The sequence below is a fragment of the Syngnathoides biaculeatus genome, chromosome 22 (assembly GCF_019802595.1).
Source record: "Syngnathoides biaculeatus isolate LvHL_M chromosome 22, ASM1980259v1, whole genome shotgun sequence".
In the NCBI taxonomy this organism is placed as follows: Eukaryota; Metazoa; Chordata; class Actinopteri; order Syngnathiformes; family Syngnathidae; genus Syngnathoides; species Syngnathoides biaculeatus.
The window spans coordinates 12,683,891-12,704,097 of record NC_084661.1 but is presented as its reverse complement, the minus strand read 5'-3'; the positions used below and the strand labels follow the sequence as shown (position 1 = coordinate 12,704,097).

The 20,207-nt window shown below is 44.2% G+C and overlaps 3 protein-coding genes across 6 annotated transcripts in view; all 3 read left to right on the top strand.

The window, feature by feature from the left end:
• The first annotated feature begins 4,002 nt into the window (after nt 1-4,002).
• LOC133495881 (homeobox protein Hox-B3a-like) lies at nt 4,003-7,429 on the top strand. Of its 2 annotated transcripts, XM_061810922.1 has the most exons (3): nt 4,003-4,109; nt 5,036-5,281; nt 6,004-7,429. In XM_061810922.1, the coding sequence occupies exons 1-3, from the start codon at nt 4,091-4,093 to the stop codon at nt 6,597-6,599; spliced, it is 861 nt and encodes a 286-aa protein (XP_061666906.1). In that variant the 5' UTR covers nt 4,003-4,090; the 3' UTR covers nt 6,600-7,429. The 2 variants fall into 2 exon arrangements, with proteins under 2 accessions (XP_061666906.1, XP_061666905.1); XM_061810921.1 differs by lacking the exon at nt 4,003-4,109 and having other exon boundaries at nt 4,513-5,281; nt 6,004-7,423.
• A 354-nt stretch (nt 7,430-7,783) lies between these two features.
• On the top strand, nt 7,784-9,231 carry hoxb1b (homeobox B1b). The gene is made up of 2 exons (XM_061810923.1): nt 7,784-8,546; nt 8,690-9,231. The coding sequence occupies exons 1-2, from the start codon at nt 8,000-8,002 to the stop codon at nt 8,998-9,000; spliced, it is 858 nt and encodes a 285-aa protein (XP_061666907.1). The 5' UTR covers nt 7,784-7,999; the 3' UTR covers nt 9,001-9,231.
• A 9,189-nt stretch (nt 9,232-18,420) lies between these two features.
• Nucleotides 18,421-20,207, top strand: part of skap1 (src kinase associated phosphoprotein 1) — a 42,248-nt gene continuing 40,461 nt past the window's right edge. Inside the window, exon 1 of one of the 3 annotated variants that reach the window (XM_061809477.1) lies at nt 18,421-18,640. In XM_061809477.1, coding sequence (XP_061665461.1) covers nt 18,601-18,640 — 40 coding nt within the window. In that variant the 5' untranslated portion in view covers nt 18,421-18,600. Of the gene's footprint in view, nt 18,641-19,464; nt 19,584-20,207 lie in introns of those variants that run through there. The other 2 variants (XM_061809476.1, XM_061809478.1) reach the window with 2 other exon arrangements.

Below are 20,207 nucleotides of genomic sequence, written 5' to 3'. Positions count from 1 at the left end.
TTTGCACTTATTCGCAGCACACGTAACCAGCAGAAATACTGAAATCTCACTTTTTTTTTGCCCTTCATTTTAAAGCAGAACATAATGAGCAAAATGTAGCATGAAATGAGTTGTATATAAAATGAAAAGTAAATATTAATTGTGCCACTAAAAAAAAAAAAATACAATGACATTCAGTCAGGAAAATTAGGAATCCAAACCATATTCCATATTTCTTTCCTATGAATTCTGAGAGCCATTCAATAATTCGACTTCTGATCAATAAAACTATGTTGCCTTCTTCCAATTTCTAAACACGAAGCACTGGGTTTCCTTTTTTTTTTTTTTTTGTCAGTTTTTGGGACCCCGGCAGGGAAATTTCCGGGTCCATTCAATGATGATAATTTAATTTTTATGATATATTTGGGTTGGCGAACATCCCAAACCTCCCATTTCACAAAGCGTCGCTATCGGCTGGCAAATGTTGTCGGAATCGCACGTTTTCAAATTGAGAAACATTTTCACAATGTGCTCCCCAAAGGAGTCTATTACATTTAATAAACTATTCATTGAGCAATTGAACGGCATGTAATTAATTTTAATACGACGTTATTGTTCCTTTCTACACAATTCTCACTGAGTCGCATCTCATTACAGTGTATGTGTTTTTTAAAACATTTTTTAAATTTTTTTTGCATTTAGTTTTAAGCAGCTGATGAAGATACTGAAATAGTAGTCAGATCAACTTTTTTTCAAAAAGTTTCCTATTGTAAGGATCTTCAAGTCAAGATTTTAACCATACAGTAGTGCAATTTGCTCTACGGGCAAGCTTGGGTAACAATGCCCATGCAATTCTGTATGTTGAACTGAATTTATTGTTATTATTTTTTTAATGCTCACATGCATGTGTATTCGTGACCCACAATCGAAGTTTATCGCAACAAACATTTTGTATTCAATTCAATGAGTCATTTTATGGGAGATGTTTGAACTTTAATTTTCACTTATGTGTGCAACTTTGCTTTGGTTGTTGGTATTTACAATTTCTAAGTTCAAACATGTACTGGCGCAGTGTAGCTCAGTGGTTTTCCGTATTATACGAATACCATTCGTGGTACACGGGCTCCCTCTAGTGATACAAGAAAGTATCACCGAATTAAATGCCGAGATTGCGCTCAGTTGTACTTTACGTGTAATTTGATGCCGTCAAATGTTTAGAACTTTTTTGTCTAACACTTTGGATTGATATAATTACAGTAAGTACAGTTGTACTACATATCCAAGGGGATGGAGTATTTTTGCTTCAACTGTGCAAAGTTTTGCAGTGGCTTACATTAACATTAATATATTTTCAGAGTAAAACCTTTGCCTGGTTTTTGAGGAACCCTTACATTTACTACTTTACTGTACTTTTTATCGGGGTACTTATAAAGCAGGGGTGTCAAACTCATTTTTCTAGCGGGCCACATTATAGTTCTGGTTTCCCTCAGAGGGTCGTGACAACTGTGAAACAAAAATATTTAATCGTCTCATCATATTTACATCATCAATTCATGAACTAGTTTTGGAATCAGAAATAAGGGGTAATCTTTTTTTTTTTAATACTCATGTTTGTTAACACAAAAATGCTTGTAATATCTCAACTTTGCCATGCATGATACATGACAATTTGAAATTTTGGTCTCGACTTTTAACACGAATCGTGGAAATTGACTGTAGATTTGGCTTCGCAGGCCACATAAAATTGTGCAGCGGCCGGATCTGGCCCCCGGGCCTTGAGTTTGACACCTGTATTATACAGCGAAGTTCATGTTAAAAAAAAAAAAAAAAAAAACTTTAAGAGGCAATGACGCAGTCCATTGTGTATGCATCTGTGCCATTTTCCTTCTTCGTCCGCACAGCAACGTCACAGTCTAGATCACAGGTGTCAAACTCAAGGTCGGGGGGCCAGATCTGTCCCGCCACGTATTTTATGTGGCCCCCGAAGACGAATCAAGTGTGTCAATTTCAACGATTCTCGTTCAAATCTGTGGCAAAATTTCAAATTGTCATATCATAAGTGATAACATTGAAAAAGTGCAAGCATTTTTGTGTTACCGAGCATCAACAATAATTGGAAAACCCATTACTGGCCATTACTACCCGACCCCTAGTTCATAAATTTGATGCGTAACTACGATGGGGCGATTAAAGATTTTTATGGTTTCAGTCATAACAGCCGTCTGAAGCGAACCGTAAGGACAACGTGGCCCGCGACAAAAACAGCGTTTGAAACCCTTGATCTAGATCATCCTGCTCTCGAACTTTCCAGCGTGGCGTGCAAACTCTGCAAGACGAAGCCGGCGTGCGTGAAAGTCGCCCTGAATGCGGCCATTGTTCCCCGCATCATTTGTCACGTCCTCCATTCACCGCCGCACTTGGGTAGCGCTCTGAAAGTCTCAATAAAAGAACGTTTGTCAATCTATTGATGCAGCTCTTGGATTGGTTATGGTTATAATAAATATGCTCTTGGAAATGCAATATTATCTGGGCTTCAATATCATAACTTATCCTACTTTTCTTCAATTGTATTTAATAAACTGACTTGGCCGAGGTCAGAAATCACATAGTTCTATAGTCAATTATAATTATGTTACCAAATATGGTTCCGTGCTTTTCGGGCCTCCTGGGAAAACATGACTTGGGGAAATATGTATTTTTGTGCGCTACCCCCTTTATGTTGCATTTTTTTCAAGTGCACGTGACTATTATTGTATTGACATAGGTTGAATTTTGATGCATTTCTGCTGTTTAGCAGCACTCAAATTGCAGCAAAGTCAAGTTATTGCTTGCTGGAATAACCGGAAGTGAGACTTAAGTAAAGGAATATGATTATATACGGGATAGTTTTCTTGGGAGAAGGGGAAGAATTCCATATGTTCCTTGTTCAGGTTACCAAATATGGTTCCTCGCCAATATGGGGCCTCCTCGCAAAACATAACTCGGAGAAATAAGCATTTTTGCATGCTATTTTAACATTTTTTCCCCATACATCACGAGTGTTTTATGGTTTGTTTGTTTACTTTTGAGCGCGCTCTCAAATGACCCGAGAGCAATAAATCCCATCACGTGACCAGTGAAGGTCTGCTCGGGGTGGGCTGCTTGCTCATTATGTGACGTCATACTGAATCGTAAGTTGCGTTTACCCGTCCCTGGGCTCAAAATGTGCCTTTTTATTTATTTTTTTTTACAATTTTTCTTCTCGGGACAAACGAAATATTATTTGATCAGGTCTCCGAAATAAAGGAAGAGTTTAAAATGACCTCGGTCAGCCAATCACATCTGTCGACACAAACAACGTGGAGATCAAAAAGTGCCGCAAAACCGAACCGCGCTAAGGATACAAACAATAAATAATAAACAATATTATGTGTTAAAATATTAAGTTCACACACACGTATACATATATATATATATATATATATGTATATGTGTGTGTGTGTGTGTATATATATATATATATATATATATATATATGTATGTATGTGTGTGTGTGTGTGTGTCCAAACATCTGGAAGAGCGTTATGAGGCCACCGCTAAATATAAAGACGATCCAGATTCAGTGGGAAATGATTTGAAGAGCGGTGAGGAAGGAACCCGGTGCAGGGTGCAGGTCGTCCCATTCACGCAAAACCACCTAAATACGCAAATAGTCGATCCCGGTGGCTAATTTCCGCAAAGAGGCCATTGGGTGTTCATAACAAGAAAAAAAAAAGAAACTCCGTCTTATCATCGTTATCACGCAACTATACATTAGCGCCCTTGCATGCATGATGACCAGAAAGGCTTTTTTCCCTTTCTTTCTTTCCGCCCTCTCTTTTCTTCCCCCCTTCTCGTCATACACGCACGCGCAGCGCTCACGCGCAGACAGGCTGGTTTGCGCGATAAAGGCAAACACAGTCCACCTCCCGTCTACAAAACGCTGCACGCGAGCAGACTCCACCTGCGGGATTATTCGGAACACCTTTTTTTTATTTTTAAATCTCCGAAAGATAAGAATAATAACGATAAGTTGTGAGGAGGGGGTGCAGAGCGGCGTCGCTGTTTGCGCGCGTGCGGGGCGGGGGTGGGGATGAATGGAGCTTCCCGAGGTAAGGCGGCCGGGCGCATGCAGACGCGCTGATGTGTCTTTATGATTTACGACGCTGACTCGAGGCTGCTCGGTTCAAGCAGAGTTCATAAAGCTGCATGCCTCCACACTTCTTCTTCGCCTCTTTTTTTTTCCTGATGCTGCTTCACCTCATTAAGACGACACTGGCTATGCATGCAAACATGTTCCCATTGACCCCCCCCCCCCCCCCCCCGCCTTCAACACCGTGTTGGATTTAAACAAAAGCTGCCCCCTTTTGCACAATGGACTTCTTGTCGAGGGTTATCGTGGCGATATATAACACCGATTATTTCTCCGTTGAATGCTATTGTTCATATGAAAAGGCACAGAAGGGCCACAAAGTAAAGGGGGGAAACAAAATTTCATTTCGATTTCATGTTTAATTGTAATTTTCGCGGTATTTGCTGGCATCTTGTCAAATGTTTTTTTCTGTACACGACAATGTGATGTATTGCTTTATAAAACCGAGACAAAGAACGATACTAAACATTGCTTAAAGGTTTAAGAATACCCCCAAAAAGTAACTCTCCATCTTTTCTTTTTATTTCTAAAAATAAATGTGCTATAAATAAAGCTTCAAATACAAAGATATTCAATCTTTCCACACATGCAGATTTAACCAAAAGGAAGGAGAATATTAACAAATGGAGGCAGTAATTCTATTCCCTTCACGGGTGACTCAAATGTGATGTTTACATTCTATTCCACAGTGGTGCAAAGACAAAAAAAAATAATATTTCTGAGAATTTGATGACATTTTGAAACGATCAAAACCACATGTATGGAAACTTTCGGCCCGGACCGAGTTAATATTGCGCAGGCTGCGTGCAGGCTATTCACGTCAGCGGACTATTGAGCTGATAAGATGGATCATGCGGTCTCCTCCCCGATTCTGCCTTCTTTCAGGCTCTCTGGAAAGCCGCCATGTGACATTTGGGCTGCCGGAGCCGCGTCACAAGGTCAAAGGGCCTCGCTGCGTGCGCGTCATGGAGAGGCAGAAGCCCAAAAAGAAGCAGCAGCAACAGCAGCAGCAGCAACAACAGCACGGCGGCTTCTCGCTGCAGGGCCACAAGGTCGGGCCGAATAAGAGCCTTTTCCCCTGGATGAAAGAGTCCAGGCAGCCCAAGCACAAACTAGACAGGAGACCTACAGGTTTGTCAACCTCACACCTTCTGGAGGCTTCCACCGTAACCGCAAGTTTGATAATCGATCGGTTAATGAATTTGATTTGATTAAAAAAGTGGCAGCACACACACACCAAATGCACAAGCAGGAAATTATTGCAATTCAGTTATTGTTTGGTCTGCATGTCAGAAAATAAGCAAAAAGTGATGATCGTTCCAAATGTCTTATTTTAACGGAACTTGAACGACTGTGGAAACATGGGAATATTTACTGTGGAAATGCCGACATTTTGAGTATTTGGACAATTGGTCTCACAGTGATTACGTTTTTTTTTTTTTCCACAAATCAAATAATACAAGTAAAATGCAAATAAAGTCACAGTTAAAGTGATTCGATGTACCTTAGAAGTCGAATATTACTAAAATACGCAACTAAAACCAATGCAATATTCTGTGTACTGCAAGTCAAATATTTCAACACTAATGCGTGACAAATATGAACTGATAACGCAAAATAAAAACATACATATTTTGATAACAATCAAAGATTAAAAAAGTAAATAGTGAAAACAGTGCGTACCTTAAAAAGGGTGTAACTAACCACAATAAATAATGTTAAAATAATGATAATAAAGCTACAAAGGCAAGCGTGCACACGCCCCTTCCTAATGTTGTCTGTCTGCTTTGAAAAATGGTGCCCGTGTGCTAAAATTGTAATTAATGGGCCCATTTGTTGTGCTGCTGCGGCAGAACGAGGGGTCGTCGCGAGCCCCGAGGCTTCCGGCGCCGGCACGCCGGCCTGCAAGCGGACTCGGACGGCCTACACCAGCGCGCAGCTGGTGGAGCTGGAGAAGGAGTTCCACTTCAGCCGCTACCTGTGCAGGCCGCGGCGGCTGGAGATGGCCGGCCTGCTCAACCTGCAGGAGAGGCAGATCAAGATCTGGTTCCAGAACCGACGAATGAAGCAGAAGAAGGACGAGCGGCTCCAGCAGCAGCAGCACCACCACCACCAGGAGCAGCAGGAGCTGCAGCACGGCCTGGCCTCAGCCTCGCCCTCCTCACCCAGCTCGCCCCCCACCCCGTCGGGCAGCCCAACTCTATCCAGCCTGGGCTACGTGCACTTGGGCGGGGACTACCAGCCGGCTTCGCTTCGGCCTCAGTCCCGGCAACACCAGTCCCGGCCTCAGTGGTCCGAGTACCCGGCTCAGAGCTTCACTCTCCACGAGCCGCCGTTTGACGCGCACGCGCAGAATGCCAACGACGATTTCCATTCATCTTATTTCTCCCCAAACTCGTGCGGCCCTCGCGACAGAATCATGCAAGCTCCTAAACTCACCCATTTATAATTAAAAGCCAAAAACAAACACACTCACACACAAAACAACAATCAAAATAAAAAAACACAAAACACAGTCTACAACAAAATTTGGAGTTTCGAAATTAGAAGTTGAAAAAAGTAAGATAAAAAGAGGGTTGTTTTATTTGAAAAAAAAGTTCTTTTTGATAACACCAATCCATTTGCAATCATGCTACAAATTTTAACAAGTCGATGAGGCCTTGGGTTCGATACCTGTACGCAAAAAAAACCCTGTGCGAGTAGCGTACAGTTGTATTTCCCTTTTTTTTTTGTTAAATACTGTGACGTCTCATTTCAAAGAACTATTTCTTTTCAAACATCTACAAAAGTGCAATTTGTATTTAATTTATCTGCAACCCATCTTCATTGACTGGTTATTTTTTTTCTATTTCTATGAAAGTTAAGCATCATGCTAAATTTCAAAAGGGATAATGTTACAGTGGATTACAATAATATTAAATATACGTTTTAGGAGTACAGACTACGGCATTATTGTATTTTAATGTTGGCCATAATGGTTGTTGAATACATTCATATTTTTTGGGGGGAGTTTATGTCAAAATAATCACTGAGCTAACGCATTTATTCACCCTAACATGCTTCATTAATGTGAGAATACGTAAGTGAATAGCAAGAATTATTTCTTTTTCTTTATTCCACATTTACCCAAAATTTAAAGGCCCAAAAAGAGTTCTGAGCCTATGTAAGGAATACATTTGGCATGTGAGAAGAGTGTCATTGTTCTTTTGAGGGTCACAGAAGCTGTCTTTTTTTGTTGTTTGTTTTAAAGAGCACATGATGGATCACTGTGCACTAAGTCACTCCAAAAAAAAAAAAAAAAAAGAAAAAGAAAAAGGAAAGGAAGTCTCGACAATTCGTTCGTAAAAAAGAAACATTTCTGCATTCTTCCAGTAGAAAAGTACATTTCAAACACTAACCACGTTAAATGTTGCATTTCCTTTGACAGCTTTATGGCAGCAAAAAGATACATGGCCGATAAAAGAGCCTAAAGGCCACATTTTGTTTTGATTTAGAAATAGTACCGAAATGGACGCCTCATTATTTTGTGTGTGTGTGTGTGTGTGTGTGTGTGTTCGGGCGAGCTCATTAATAGTTTGCGAGGGGCGATTATTTGTGCTTATTGCCCTGCTCGATGTTTGTGTCGCTATCAGATGGATTGGCGAGTTTGATTGAAGCGTTTGTCATGCAAAATGCTCGCCGCGTGATGGACGAGCGCGTCGGATGCGACGGAGGAGCCCAAGCCGGCCTTCGCCATTGGCCGGCCGCGGGTCACGTGGCGTGTCAGCAAGGCGATATGAGGGGTGGAGGGCACTTTTCACAGCTTTGACATACTACCTCCGGGGTGAAGGCGATTAATGACTCGACGCGATGAACTCCTACCTCGACTACCCGATCTGCAACCGCGGGCCGAACCTTTTCAAGGCCGGATACCACAACCTCAACCACGGATACGTGACGCCCAATGCGTGCGCCGCAGGGGATAGCTACGGCCAGGAGGGCCGCCTGGTCGCGCCGCACCAGAACCACCAGGACCTTCCCTTGCACCATCACCACCACCACCACCACCACCACCACCAGACGCACGTCAATCTGGACCTGCAGTACGCACCACCGGGAAACTCGGTGTACGGCCCCCACGTGGACTACGAACATCACCAGTACGGCCTGTCCTCGGAGCAGGACCGGGGCTACATGCACGCGCACTTCACGCCTCTCGGAACCAACATGCCGCCTTTCACCGGGGACGGCTGCAGCGACCCCGCCGGCGCACACTACTCGCATTACGGTGGCGCGGAGCAACCGGAGTGTCCCGCAGAAACTTTTTACGCGACCCAGAACAAGGACGTGGACCCCGCGGAGGAACCTTCCAAAACCTTCGACTGGATGAAAGTGAAGCGGAATCCACCCAAAACAGGTGAGCCGCTCGACGTAAAACCGTTCGGTTAAAAAAAAAAAGTTGCCGTGTAAACTAACGTTTCACCTGCTTTCCATCCATTTAAACAACAAAAGTTCCATGAATTTTGCATCCTCCATTCCATCCATCTCTTCTCTCCGCAGCGGTCCTGTCCGAGTTCGGCGTTCCCGGCCAGCACAACGTGATCCGCACCAACTTCAGCACCAAGCAGCTGACCGAACTGGAGAAGGAGTTCCACTTCAACAAGTATCTGACGCGGGCTCGCAGGGTGGAGGTGGCCGCCAGCCTGGAGCTCAACGAGACCCAGGTGAAGATCTGGTTCCAGAACCGCCGCATGAAGCAGAAGAAGCGCGAAAAGCTGGGCTGCCGAGGGCCGGCGGAGAAGGTCTCTGGGCCTAACCCGCCCCCCGCCGGGCCCCCACAAGGCCGGGGAAACGCAGAACCCAACTCTTGAACTCAAATTATGAGCGGAGGAGGCAACATTCCAAAAATAGTGAGGAAAATTTTTTTTTACAAATGCACGGGAACTTGTGGAATTTCAGGGTATACAAAAAACTACTAAATGTGCTTTTACATTTTTTTTTACTGCTTTTATTAAGATGTATTATGTTTGTGTCCAAGCACTGAGCCGTTCAGTTTCACTGTTTGCACTATTTATTTGACAGGGTATTTTACAACAATCGTCAAGAGGTTTGAGATGAATAAAGTTTATCAATTTAAAATGAACAACTGACACCGCTGTCGCTCTTATCTTATTTTATTTCTGTTTATAAGTCGAGGAGTTGGCAAAAAACGTGTGGCGCTCTTTATTTATTCCTCTCTTGCATAATGTGACAAGAGGAATCTTTCACAACACACAGGGTGGTTTCTGGTGACCTATTCACCTCCGAATACCTCCGGGGGCTCTAAACATGACAACAAACTGCAGGGTGTTGCAGGTCTCCATTTTTGTTCCCCAAATCTCACTGGATGCAGCTGACAGTCAAATGATTTGGTGTGTTTTCACACCAAATCGCTGCTTTCGAGGGCGCTTATTTGAGCTTCCACCCGACCCCGACCACCTAGTCGGGCCTGACGGAAAAGCGGGGAGGGGGTCGGGGAGTTTCAATATTTGCACTGGGTGTTGGGTTTGTGCACAAACACCCACACGCTCATACCGGCCCTGCAGCACCGGGCCGTCAGCGGCCGAGGTTCACGCAGAGTTCACCCGCAAATGAATGCGGAGTCAATCTGTCAGGACACCGGGGGTGGCTGCAGGCCTCAACATTTCAGGGATCTCTCATCAAAGTTCCACGTCGACATGGAAATTAGCCGCCTGAAATATAACAGCTGGAATAAATTGATTTGTGGCGCTAGAAAGACACAACCTGACAAGTAAAAGTAGCGTTTTTAGATTCTCTTATCCAGAAGTATCTGATTTCACCCACTTTTGCTCACAGAAAACCAAATGACATTATTCAGAAAAGTAGATAACTTTGTCCCTCATGTCAAATCATATAATTTAAACATAATACTGAATAAAAAAAACTTAAAAAACATTAAATATAAACTCAAATTACATTGCTGGGCTATTCCATATAACTGTTGTGTCTTAAAATTGTTTTGTCATGTCTGGTCTGACAGGCAATACCAGGTGACATCAGCAAAATATATGCGTCTGGTCGGCACATACCTCGGGTCAAAAGTTTCCAAAATGTAAATCACTGATTTTGGAACATGAACATCTTATTACCTTCCATTGTATTTTTTTTTTTTTTGGGGGGGGGGGGGGGGGGATATTCGCTGTACGTTCATAAAAGTTGGTAAACGTAGCGACCAATTAACTTCTTTTATATATGAGCTCTGATGTGTTTCAATAATGGATTTTCATTTTATAGAGCAGTGGTTTCCAAGTCAGTCACAAGGCCAAGTACTGTGTTAGTGGGTAAGGAGGGCTTGGGGGTGGGGGTAAGGGTTATCATCAATACGGGTCACGGTGGCACATTCGACAAGAAGGAAGCGGCCTGGGCAGAAGACGAGTGTGGGATTTCATTCCGGAGGTGTGATCCCCGCCATCTCTCGGGGTAATACCTCAAAGCCCCCAGCGGGCTCTCTATCTGGAGGTGTCATGGCGGCCAACGCCTCGGAGACAGATGTTCACCTCGGGGGGGGGGGGGGGTCGGAAGAGTTCTGCTGGACAATGCGGGGTGGGGGGAGGACAACCTGCAGCATCACAAACCCGTTTAAAGATACAACGAAGGCATTATGAATATACTGTATGTTATACAGTACAGACAATACTCACATGTATAAATTCTGTTGCCTCCGTGGGAATGACAAATATTAAAATGGAAAATTGCGATAGTGTGTTGTACTAATGAGGTGCAAATCCAAATTGGGACTTGCCTGGATACTGCAAAAGCTCATTCCAAATGATCGCTCAAAGCAGGGGTGTCAAACTAATTTTTCTCACGGGCCACGTTGTTGTTCCCGGTTTCCCTCGGAGGGCCGTTATGACTGCGAAACAAAAAAAATCATCTCATCATATTTACATCATCAATTTTCGAACTAGTTTTGGAATCAGAACTCAAGGGTAATGTGTTTTTCAACTTTTCACGTTTGGCAACACAAAAACGCTTGTAATATCTCAACTTTATCATTCGTGAAACACGGGAATTTGAAATTTTGGTACAGATTTTTCCAAGAATCATGGAAATTGACACTCTAGATTTGACTTCGCGGGCCACATAAAATGATGTGGCTGGCCAGATCTGGCCCCCAGGCCTTCAGTTTCACACCTGTGGCTTAAAGATGCGCGATATATCGGGGATGCGATCAGTGAACCGCGATACAGCGGTAGGGGTGGGGGTGGGGGGCACGCTGTCCAGCAGTCGATATCTGACACTTCACCAGATGACCTCCGAGGTCAAGTCAGCGTTGTTTGCGCCCCATGCTGCTCGCAGTTGTTGCCGGCTCTTTTACAAGTCAATTGCCAGGCGCACTTCCTTGGGTTTTTTACCAGTTCCTCTGTCGCATGTCACCCGGCAGGGACCCCCAGCTTCAAAGGGGGAGCCGGGTCCGGTATTCATGGGAGAACCGGGGAGGTTGGGGGGGGATCTCATCACATACATGCCTCAAAGGGCCGCGTGCTTTTACGCAAATATGGTCACAGGTGAGCAGATATTCTGCATAATTTACATGTGCTCAATTTGAACATGTGATTGTACACAAAAGAAAAGATTCTTATACATTATTTAGAATCTATTTGAAGTTGGTCGTTTTAAAAAAAACGACTTATTTCTCAAATAAACATTATCAAATTATAATATAAAAATTATGTAGGTTTAAAACCACAAAAAGAAGTGGCATGATTTGATTGATTACATAAGTTAATTTAACTAATCAGTACAATTCACCTCCTGCAAAAGTGAACATTTTAATCTGGCCCCAAAAAAATGAATAAATAAATTCACAAATATGTTTAAATGTTCTAACAATTGCATATTTTTGGAAAAGAAACCCTAACTTCTAACATGAATATCAACTAAATCATATTCAATACGTGCGTGAATTTATTTTTTTGGGGTCATTCATTCAATAACTAATCAAATTAGCAATTAAAGAGAGAAGAATAATAATTTCATGGCCTGTAAACAGATGACGTATCTCTGTGCCTTATTACGGATCAAAAAACAGATGCTTTTTAACAAATGTACATTATTTTCCTCTGGTTCTATCGGTGTATCTAAATAGTATGTTTGTCGCGTCATATTGTGTATCCTGTTTGTTTATGTCTGGAACTCAAGCCTGTAAATAAAAGTGACTGGCTAATAAATTCGAATATTGACTGAGTTTCGTTTGAATAATTTATACAAGATGGACAGTTAAGCTGGAACTGGAGTCGCACAGTGAAGGAAAGCTGCCTCGTTACCATCAGCACGTTTGCTTCTTTCTTTGTTGTTCTTCTGAAGCGCCATTTAACTGGAGACCCTCCCCCCATCCGTGTCAGGCTCTAATGGATGCGCGAGCCCGAAGGCCCGGCCTCCCGGATCCTTCCCCCTCCTCCGCCCCAGCCGCCGCATCCTTTATCCCGCCCGTCAGTGCGGTAACTGGGAGAGACAGGTGACTTGGCCACGGTTAACGTCTTAATACTCGCCGGGATTGGCTCCAGGATGCGAGCGGCGGGCTCTAATAGTCTTCCTCCTGTCGAGCCGGCAAGAAAAACAAGACTGGCGACGAGGCGGCGCGGCCAAGCATCACCGTGGGATGGTACTGCATGGAGTAGTCAGAGAACGGTAGTTTATCACAAGGGATGTAATTCCATACCGACATGCATTATGAAGACCCATAAAAAAACGTGTAAAACATCATTTTACACTTTAAACTCATTAAAACAGGCTTAAAGACCCTGTAAAGTAAATTACATTTTCCCCCCCATATACATTGTACATCCATTGCTGAAAACATACAAAGACCATGGCTGCGGCATCTGATTCGGATGCCTCTCGGACGCCTCTCTGGTGAGGTGTTCCGGGCATGTCCCACTGGAAAGAGACCCCGAGGACGACCCAGGACACGCTGGAGAGACTAAGTCTCTCGGCTGGCTCGGGAACACCTCGGGATCCCTGCCGATGAGCTGGAAGAAGTAGCTGGGGAAAGGGAAGTCTGGGTATCCTCTGCTGAAGTTACTTCCCCCGTGACCCGACATGGAGAAGCCGTAGAAGATGGATTCGTGGATACAAAAACCAAAAACTATACAGTCCTTAGCTGGGGAGACATTTTTCATCATTTTATATAAAAAAGCCAGAGATATTATCAACATTTTTTTGTTTCAAACTGGCCTTTTAATCTAAAGTGAAGAATAGTTGAACAGTTTTTTTTTACTGGCTACTGATTCCAAAACTAGTTGGTGGTTATAAATTTACAAGGGTTCACCGTCAAAGTGCCACTCCAAGGAAAAGCCCCGCCATCAGCCGCGGGGCGGCAAAGACGAACCGCGATATGGCGAGGGTTCACCGTAACGCTGAGGCGGGAGAGTCACGTGCGGCGCCAAGATTGCAGGAGGATGCTCCTCGCGCGGACACTCGTGGAAATTGGAGCGGCTCCCTCCAGAACTCAATCAGTGTCACCGTCACATGGTTCAAAGCGGCCAATTCGCCGGCGCCAGCAGGTTGAGAAATGCGAGGTGACAGTTCATTTTACCGCTGACAGCGTGTCGGTCTCGCTCGCTGCTTTTCCCAGTCAATTCCTGGCGAGCAGTGAAGGTTGCTGGAGACAGACAGCCCTCCCCCCCAACCCCCACCCCACACAAACTCCCCCCATTCTCTCTCCTTCTTCCTCAACACCGCTCCCCTGATCGACCTCGCTCTGCTTTGTATTCCAATTATATAGACGGGGGGAAGGAGGCGGCGGTGTTCGGGATCACAAGCGCAGGCAGACGCGTCCTCCTGGCGTCCTTCCAGTATCTCAATCCCACTTGTATCAATAGCGTTGGCTCACTTGTTTCAGCGGGATAATTCATGGATTCTTCCGGAGCGACCGCCTCTAGGGACAATGTCTTGGCCGTGAAAAATAGGTCGCTCTCATGCGTGCGTACATCACGTGTAATGGAGGTATGTCATCACTCAGCGCGAGAGCTGGAATCGCTATGCTTAGCGGACACTTCAAATAGCGCTGGATTAATATTTGCACACGGCTCATATATTCTGCAATAATACAGTCTCCCCGTCCCGGCTTCTTAAGCGCTGAGGCAACCGAGAGGAACGCTCCGCACGTAGGGTTAGCTCTTATTGTCTTCCATCTGCTCAATCCATCATCGCTTCTTACCTTGCCCCCCCCCCCCCCCCCCCCCCCCGCACTGACATGTGTGTGAGCAATGGGCGCTCTGGGAATACAAGTATTGTGAGGAAATCCGAAAAGCAAACTGCCGCTTTTTATCTCCTCCGGCAACACAAACATTTGTTGGCGGCCCTAGGATGTGTCGGCCCGAGAGCCTCGCACCTTACGGTTTGGACTTTTGGACAGTGGTGAGGGATCAGGGTCAGCAAGTCCTTCTCCGCTGGCCTAAACAAGATCAGAAGGGCCGAGTCTATCGTTTTCTTCACCTCTTGCCGTTATTACAGTACAGCAGTATTTTGACATATGAGCTGCCCAAATTTTCAAGTTACGGACAGTCTCTGGATCGAGTTTTTGCTTTGAGCCAAGAGAAAAACATCTAAAAAACTAAGGAACTGATTAATTTTGGACTCTAAATTTCCCCTCGGTGTGATTGTGAGTCCGACTGTTGTCTGTCTCCATGTGCCCTGCGATTGGCTGGCAACCAGTTCAGGGTGTACCCCCCCCCCCCACCCCGGAAATAAAAAATAATAGATGCAATATTGAAATACCTCTGTATGATATGCAGCATATTTTTGTGCGACTAGACCAATGAGGTACACCTGAACTCACCGGCTACATTGTTAGCATCTACGCTAGAATGTGTTGTAGCGCGTATGCAAGCTACCATATGATGGCGCTCACAAGGCAGTGAGGAACAATTGGAATTTTACATTATGGACGGGACGCAGACACGCACCCGACACCCTCCGTGCCCCGAGGAACCTCCTGTCGCACTCTCCTGGCGCTATCAGATCAGAGAGACCCGCTGTCCCTCCCCACACCGCAATGCAAATGAAAAGGAATGTGCTGATAAAAGGCCAGATCGCAGAGATGAGAGGGCAGGAGGGGGACATAGAAGGTGAATCCTAAAGGGGGGGAAGGGGTGGATGTCGAGCGTGCGAGGACTGGGGGGGTGGGGGGTCTTGGTGAGATGAGAGGCGGCCAAGGAGTCAGTGTTAGTGGTAGTGGGAGATCATAGCCTCGCTCCCCCTCAGCGCCGTTTGATACGGGGCTTTTGTCGCTCTTTCAGAAGCGCTTTGTCGGCTGGTGTAATCCCCGTCGGATTACAAAGGGCTTCCTTATTCATATGGGGCTGACCCAGCAGGCAGGTGGCTGCGGCTCTGTGGAGCTGTCAAGGGGAGGGGACCTCTTTTCCAAGGGAGGGGATCCCAGTTCCTCTCACCTTCACAGGGGCTTTTTGCCGGGAGGCCAGTCAGTCGCAGTTCAACGCGGGGACAATTCCGACGCGGGACTCAACTCGGCCTGACCCCGCGGCTTCCTGTGGGGACGCGACGGAGAGGGAGGCCGTTGTCAAACTGCACTTTGCATCAAAACTGCACCCCCCCCCAAAAAAAAAAGCACAAAGATGTATGCCACTGGAAATAAAAAACAAATTTCTCCCTCTGTATCACTGTTTATAATTACCGCCTTCACTTTATTGCAGAAAAGTTCTTTTACGGTACACAGTAAAACTGAATTTGTAGTTGCACGCCTTGAATGCAGTTGTACCCCGTTGTGCCGCAACATGGCAGGCAGCACTGACATCTACTTGAAGAAATGCCATGTAATTAGGGAGCTAGTTGAGGCAGAGACGGTCCCCAATTAAACTCCAGTAATGGGAGTTGTTCCCACAGAGCAGAGAATTACAGTTTATCCCTATGAGTACCGTAATTTCCGGCCTATAAGCCGCGACTTTTTTCACACGCTTTCAACCCTGCGGTTTATGCAGTGATGCGGCTAATTTGTGCATTTCTTCTCACGGCCGCAAGGGGGCACTCGAGCAAAAAAAGGTAAGAGTGGGACCGAATTTATGTGCCGAGCAAGTGTTTTATGTTTCTTTTAACTCGCCATGTTAGCGCTGCGCTAGCATGTTACTGCCGTGTCTCAGTGATTTTTACCAGTATGTTTTTTTTAACCGGCCCTGTTAGCGCGGCGGTACAAGAGCTAGCATTAGCGTTAGCGCGGTGGCGCTAGGGTTAAACTCTCTGTGTACCGTCTTTCTTTGTAAATATCTCGTGTTTGTACTTGTGGCTTTTACACGGCTGCGACTTATGTATGTACCAAATGGTATTTCCTTTACAAATGTACTGGGTGAGGCTTATAACCAGGTGCGCTCCGTAGGCCGGGAATTACGGCACTGTCGTGTTTGTATGCATTGCTGCTCTGTGTGTATTGAGCAACATTTTTGGAAGGTTTTTAATTAATTTTAATTTTTTCTTGGTTTTTCCTTCATTGGCGTAACATTCATGCACATTTTTTCTTGATGTGTCCTTTTGCTTTATGCAGTAGCATTATTTTAGCACACATTTATTAGATTAAATGACATCTTTTGGTTAAACATTTTGGTGCTTCTGGTATCTGACAACAGGTGCAACAGAAAACTTGTGGGAGGGGTAAAACTATGTAAAAAATTATTTAGTCAGGAATATATGTAGCACTTCTCAACAGATTTTTTTCACCGTTTGTATATAATAAAACATGGATGATACGAGTCAAATCACATGAACAACGCCTCAGAACACTAACACCTCATTAAATCGTCAATAAGGGGCGGGGCTAAAACTCTGAATGACTGTCAATCTTCATCATTCATTTTATTAAAACAATGTTATGTTCTCGCTATTGTTGGAATAGTTTTAGGAGATTCCTTTTCTGCTCCCGGTGTACAAAGCAAGGATGCAAAATTCCAGATGATTTAGTACCATATTCAAAAAAAGGAAATTAAAAGCTCAGGCCGAGCCGGCGCCGCGAGCCCCGCGTGATTGAGTTCCGGTCATTTCGCGGCTTCCCTCGCTGCGCGTCAGTCGTGTTGCGTGATCAATAAAACGATAGGCGAGGCCCAGCGTGCGCTCAATTCATTTGAGGCAACCCCCGTACGTGCTCAAACCGTTTGTGTTACTTCAAACCTCCACTGCTGGCATAAATCATTGGACCAATTTAGGGGCGCTTGTGTTGTCACAAATATCCTAATTAGTTTCTCAGCTCGCTTCGGAGAGCCATCGAGACGGTCAATATGATGATTTAAGCGCCGAGAGAGGGAATTAAATCTATTAAAACATTTGCTGGTATGTGCTCTTCTCTGCTAAGGTTATGTATAGAGCTTTTCAGAACCTAATCGGCTAAGACGGAGTCCAAACAACAGTCACTGGCGTGATTTTTAAACACAAACCAGCAGCCGTCATTGAATTAGTAAAAAAAAAAAAGAGTATGTTTACTTTTACCACTCGCAGACAAGTCAGCTCACAAATCTGCCAATCTGGATTGTAAATGGATTTTGTGCATAACGAATGCCACATCAAAGTCTTGCGAGCTCCGTATGCGAACTCAAAGCGGTGGTAGCGTACCGTTTATTATCATCATCATAAAAAAACAACAGGCAAAAAGTATCCAGTGAGTATATGCACTTTGCATTTAACATACTAAGGCAGCCATTTTATGGTGAAATGTTTATGAAACGTAAACCCTCCCCCTTTCCCCGGAGAGAACAATAAACATCCCCGCTTATAGTTATATAAGAATATCCATCCATGCTCTTTTGCCGCTTATCCTCACGAGGGTCGCGGGGAGTGCGGGAGCCTATCCCAGCTGTCAATGGGCAGGAGGAGGGGTACACAATCGCAGGGCACATGGAGACAGACAACAGTCGCACTCACAATCACACCTAGGGGCAATTTAGAGTGTCCAATTAATTTTTGGGATGTGGGAGGAAACCAGAGTGCCCGGAGAAAACTCACGCAGGCACGGGGAGAACATGCAAACGCCACACAGGCGGGGCTGGGGTCGAACCCGGGTCCTCAGAACTGTGAGGCCCACGCTTTACCAGCTGATCCACCGTGCAGCAAAATGTAAAGGAGGGACCAAGATTTTTGCACCGTGCTGCACATACAACATAGATATCTTTTTCTTTATTAAGTTTAAGTTTTGTAAGGATTCCTATGTGTTGCTGTAGGACAAACTGGGGCCTTCACTTCCTGTCAAATTTGTTGTATGCCTCAACTGAGAAACCACAGGAAGCTGTCATCTGCCTTGTACACCCACCCCCACCTCCGTAACCCATCGTTGGGTGTACATCTCGATGCAACGAGCGCGGAAGTCGTGCTTCACAGTGCAGGTGGCTCTTGTTACTGTGTCAACGCTGTAACGGTTCAGGTGCGCCCAGCCGGTCTTACAAAGTGTCTTTCGTCAGCGGACGTCAGGAATGGGGACCATCCCAAATGACATCAGGAGGCTACTAGATGGTAATTTTGTCACATTATTTACCTAAATGCACTATACAGTATTTACATTTTTTTAAAAACACACCTTGAATGATTCTGCTGGTGCAAACCTCAGCACTGGTGGAAGACATTTTAGTCATGATTAAAACACATCATGCAGCATGTTTCCATTTACCTGGCACATAACATTGCGTTTATTCAGAATTATTCACTTTTTCCTCACTCTCTATCACTATGCAAATATTTTATATATGGACTATGTACTCCAGTCATGAAAAAGAGTTTTGGAATACTACTCTGGCACACGATTAATGAAGATATAGAGTACCTGTCATGTAATTACAACCCACCTGATGGACCGTCTTAAATAAATAGGGGAACAAATAAATGAAATAAGATAACAGTGTATTATTTCAACATGTATTTATTCTACAAAAATAAAACTAAACCCTGACCGTCTGGACCAAGTATAATACGGATGAGCTTCACTGGAAGCCGCACTAATATTAGTTCTTCTTCGCAGAGGATTAAGAATACCCGTGATTACTGTTATATTGCGTCTCCGTGTTGATCCACAATTTGTATTTTATCCATTTTGTAAAAGATTAGAAGTACATCAGTGCGACATCATTATTTCCCATTATGTGTTAGCATGAAAGAGATTAAGAATAAACTTTATCTGAGAATAGCATTCAACATTTTGAAGCCCCTTAAGGGCTGCAACAAAAAATTGATAAAATCTCTAAAAACGATCAATTATTTGATTGTTATTGATTAAAAAAACAACATTGCATTGGAACGTTTTGGGCCTCCTGTGCGCGTATTGTCCTCTTGGGGGAGGTGTGGTGCACATATACAGACAAAACAACGTCATCAGAAGGCCTTGGAGCAGAAGAAGAAAGTCACGCTTGAACCGTTTAAAAAAAATAACTCGATTTTCACAGAATAGGACGAATATAAGCCCGTGAGCATTGCTGTATTATCTATTCGTGTATTTTTCTGGAGTGTTTATATGTGAATATTCATTATTTTGTGCTATGTAAATATCTCTAATTCGGCGCTAGCTCTGTTAGCTTGTCAATAGAATTTTGGATTGAGCCGTTAGCATAAAATTGGCGGTGTTTCTCAAACAAAAAGTGTCTTGTACTAAAATATATACAATGTGTGTAATATGTTATGACGTGGGTTTTGTTTGAGAGTCAACTTTAACTAGTTGAAAAGTGTAGCTGAGATATTCCCGAAGTCCGGCAGTTTAACCTGCTCACTACCAGGTAGATTTGTCTGGTGTAGATTCCCAGTGATCCTGGTTATGGTAAACCACAAATAAGGTTGAATCAAGGAAATTGGGCTGTCATTTAATCCAAATGGCTGATTCAATTCAACATTTTTAATGGGTGTGTTCCCTGCGGTGGTCAACAACAGGTTGTTGTCCAGTCCGGTAAGTGACAAAACCTTTGTACATGTAACTCTTACATGCAAATCGCAATTGATTACCTTGAGAGCTCCTACATGGATTTTCACGCAGCAACCTGATTGTTCCCTTTTGTGGGGATGCAAATTAAGAAATGTTTCTTGAACCAATTCATGT

What these genes read in the sequence shown, in the direction of transcription:
- LOC133495881 (XM_061810921.1), top strand. Translation starts at nt 5,002, where the DNA reads ATGCGGTCTCCTCCCCGATTCTGCCTTCTTTCAGGCTCTCTGGAAAGC. An exon ending in ACTAGACAGGAGACCTACAG is followed by an intron (nt 5,282 to 6,003) that starts GTTTGTCAACCT and finishes CTGCTGCGGCAG; the next exon opens with AACGAGGGGTCGTCGCGAGC.
- hoxb1b (XM_061810923.1), top strand. Translation starts at nt 8,000, where the DNA reads ATGAACTCCTACCTCGACTACCCGATCTGCAACCGCGGGCCGAACCTT. An exon ending in GCGGAATCCACCCAAAACAG is followed by an intron (nt 8,547 to 8,689) that starts GTGAGCCGCTCG and finishes TTCTCTCCGCAG; the next exon opens with CGGTCCTGTCCGAGTTCGGC.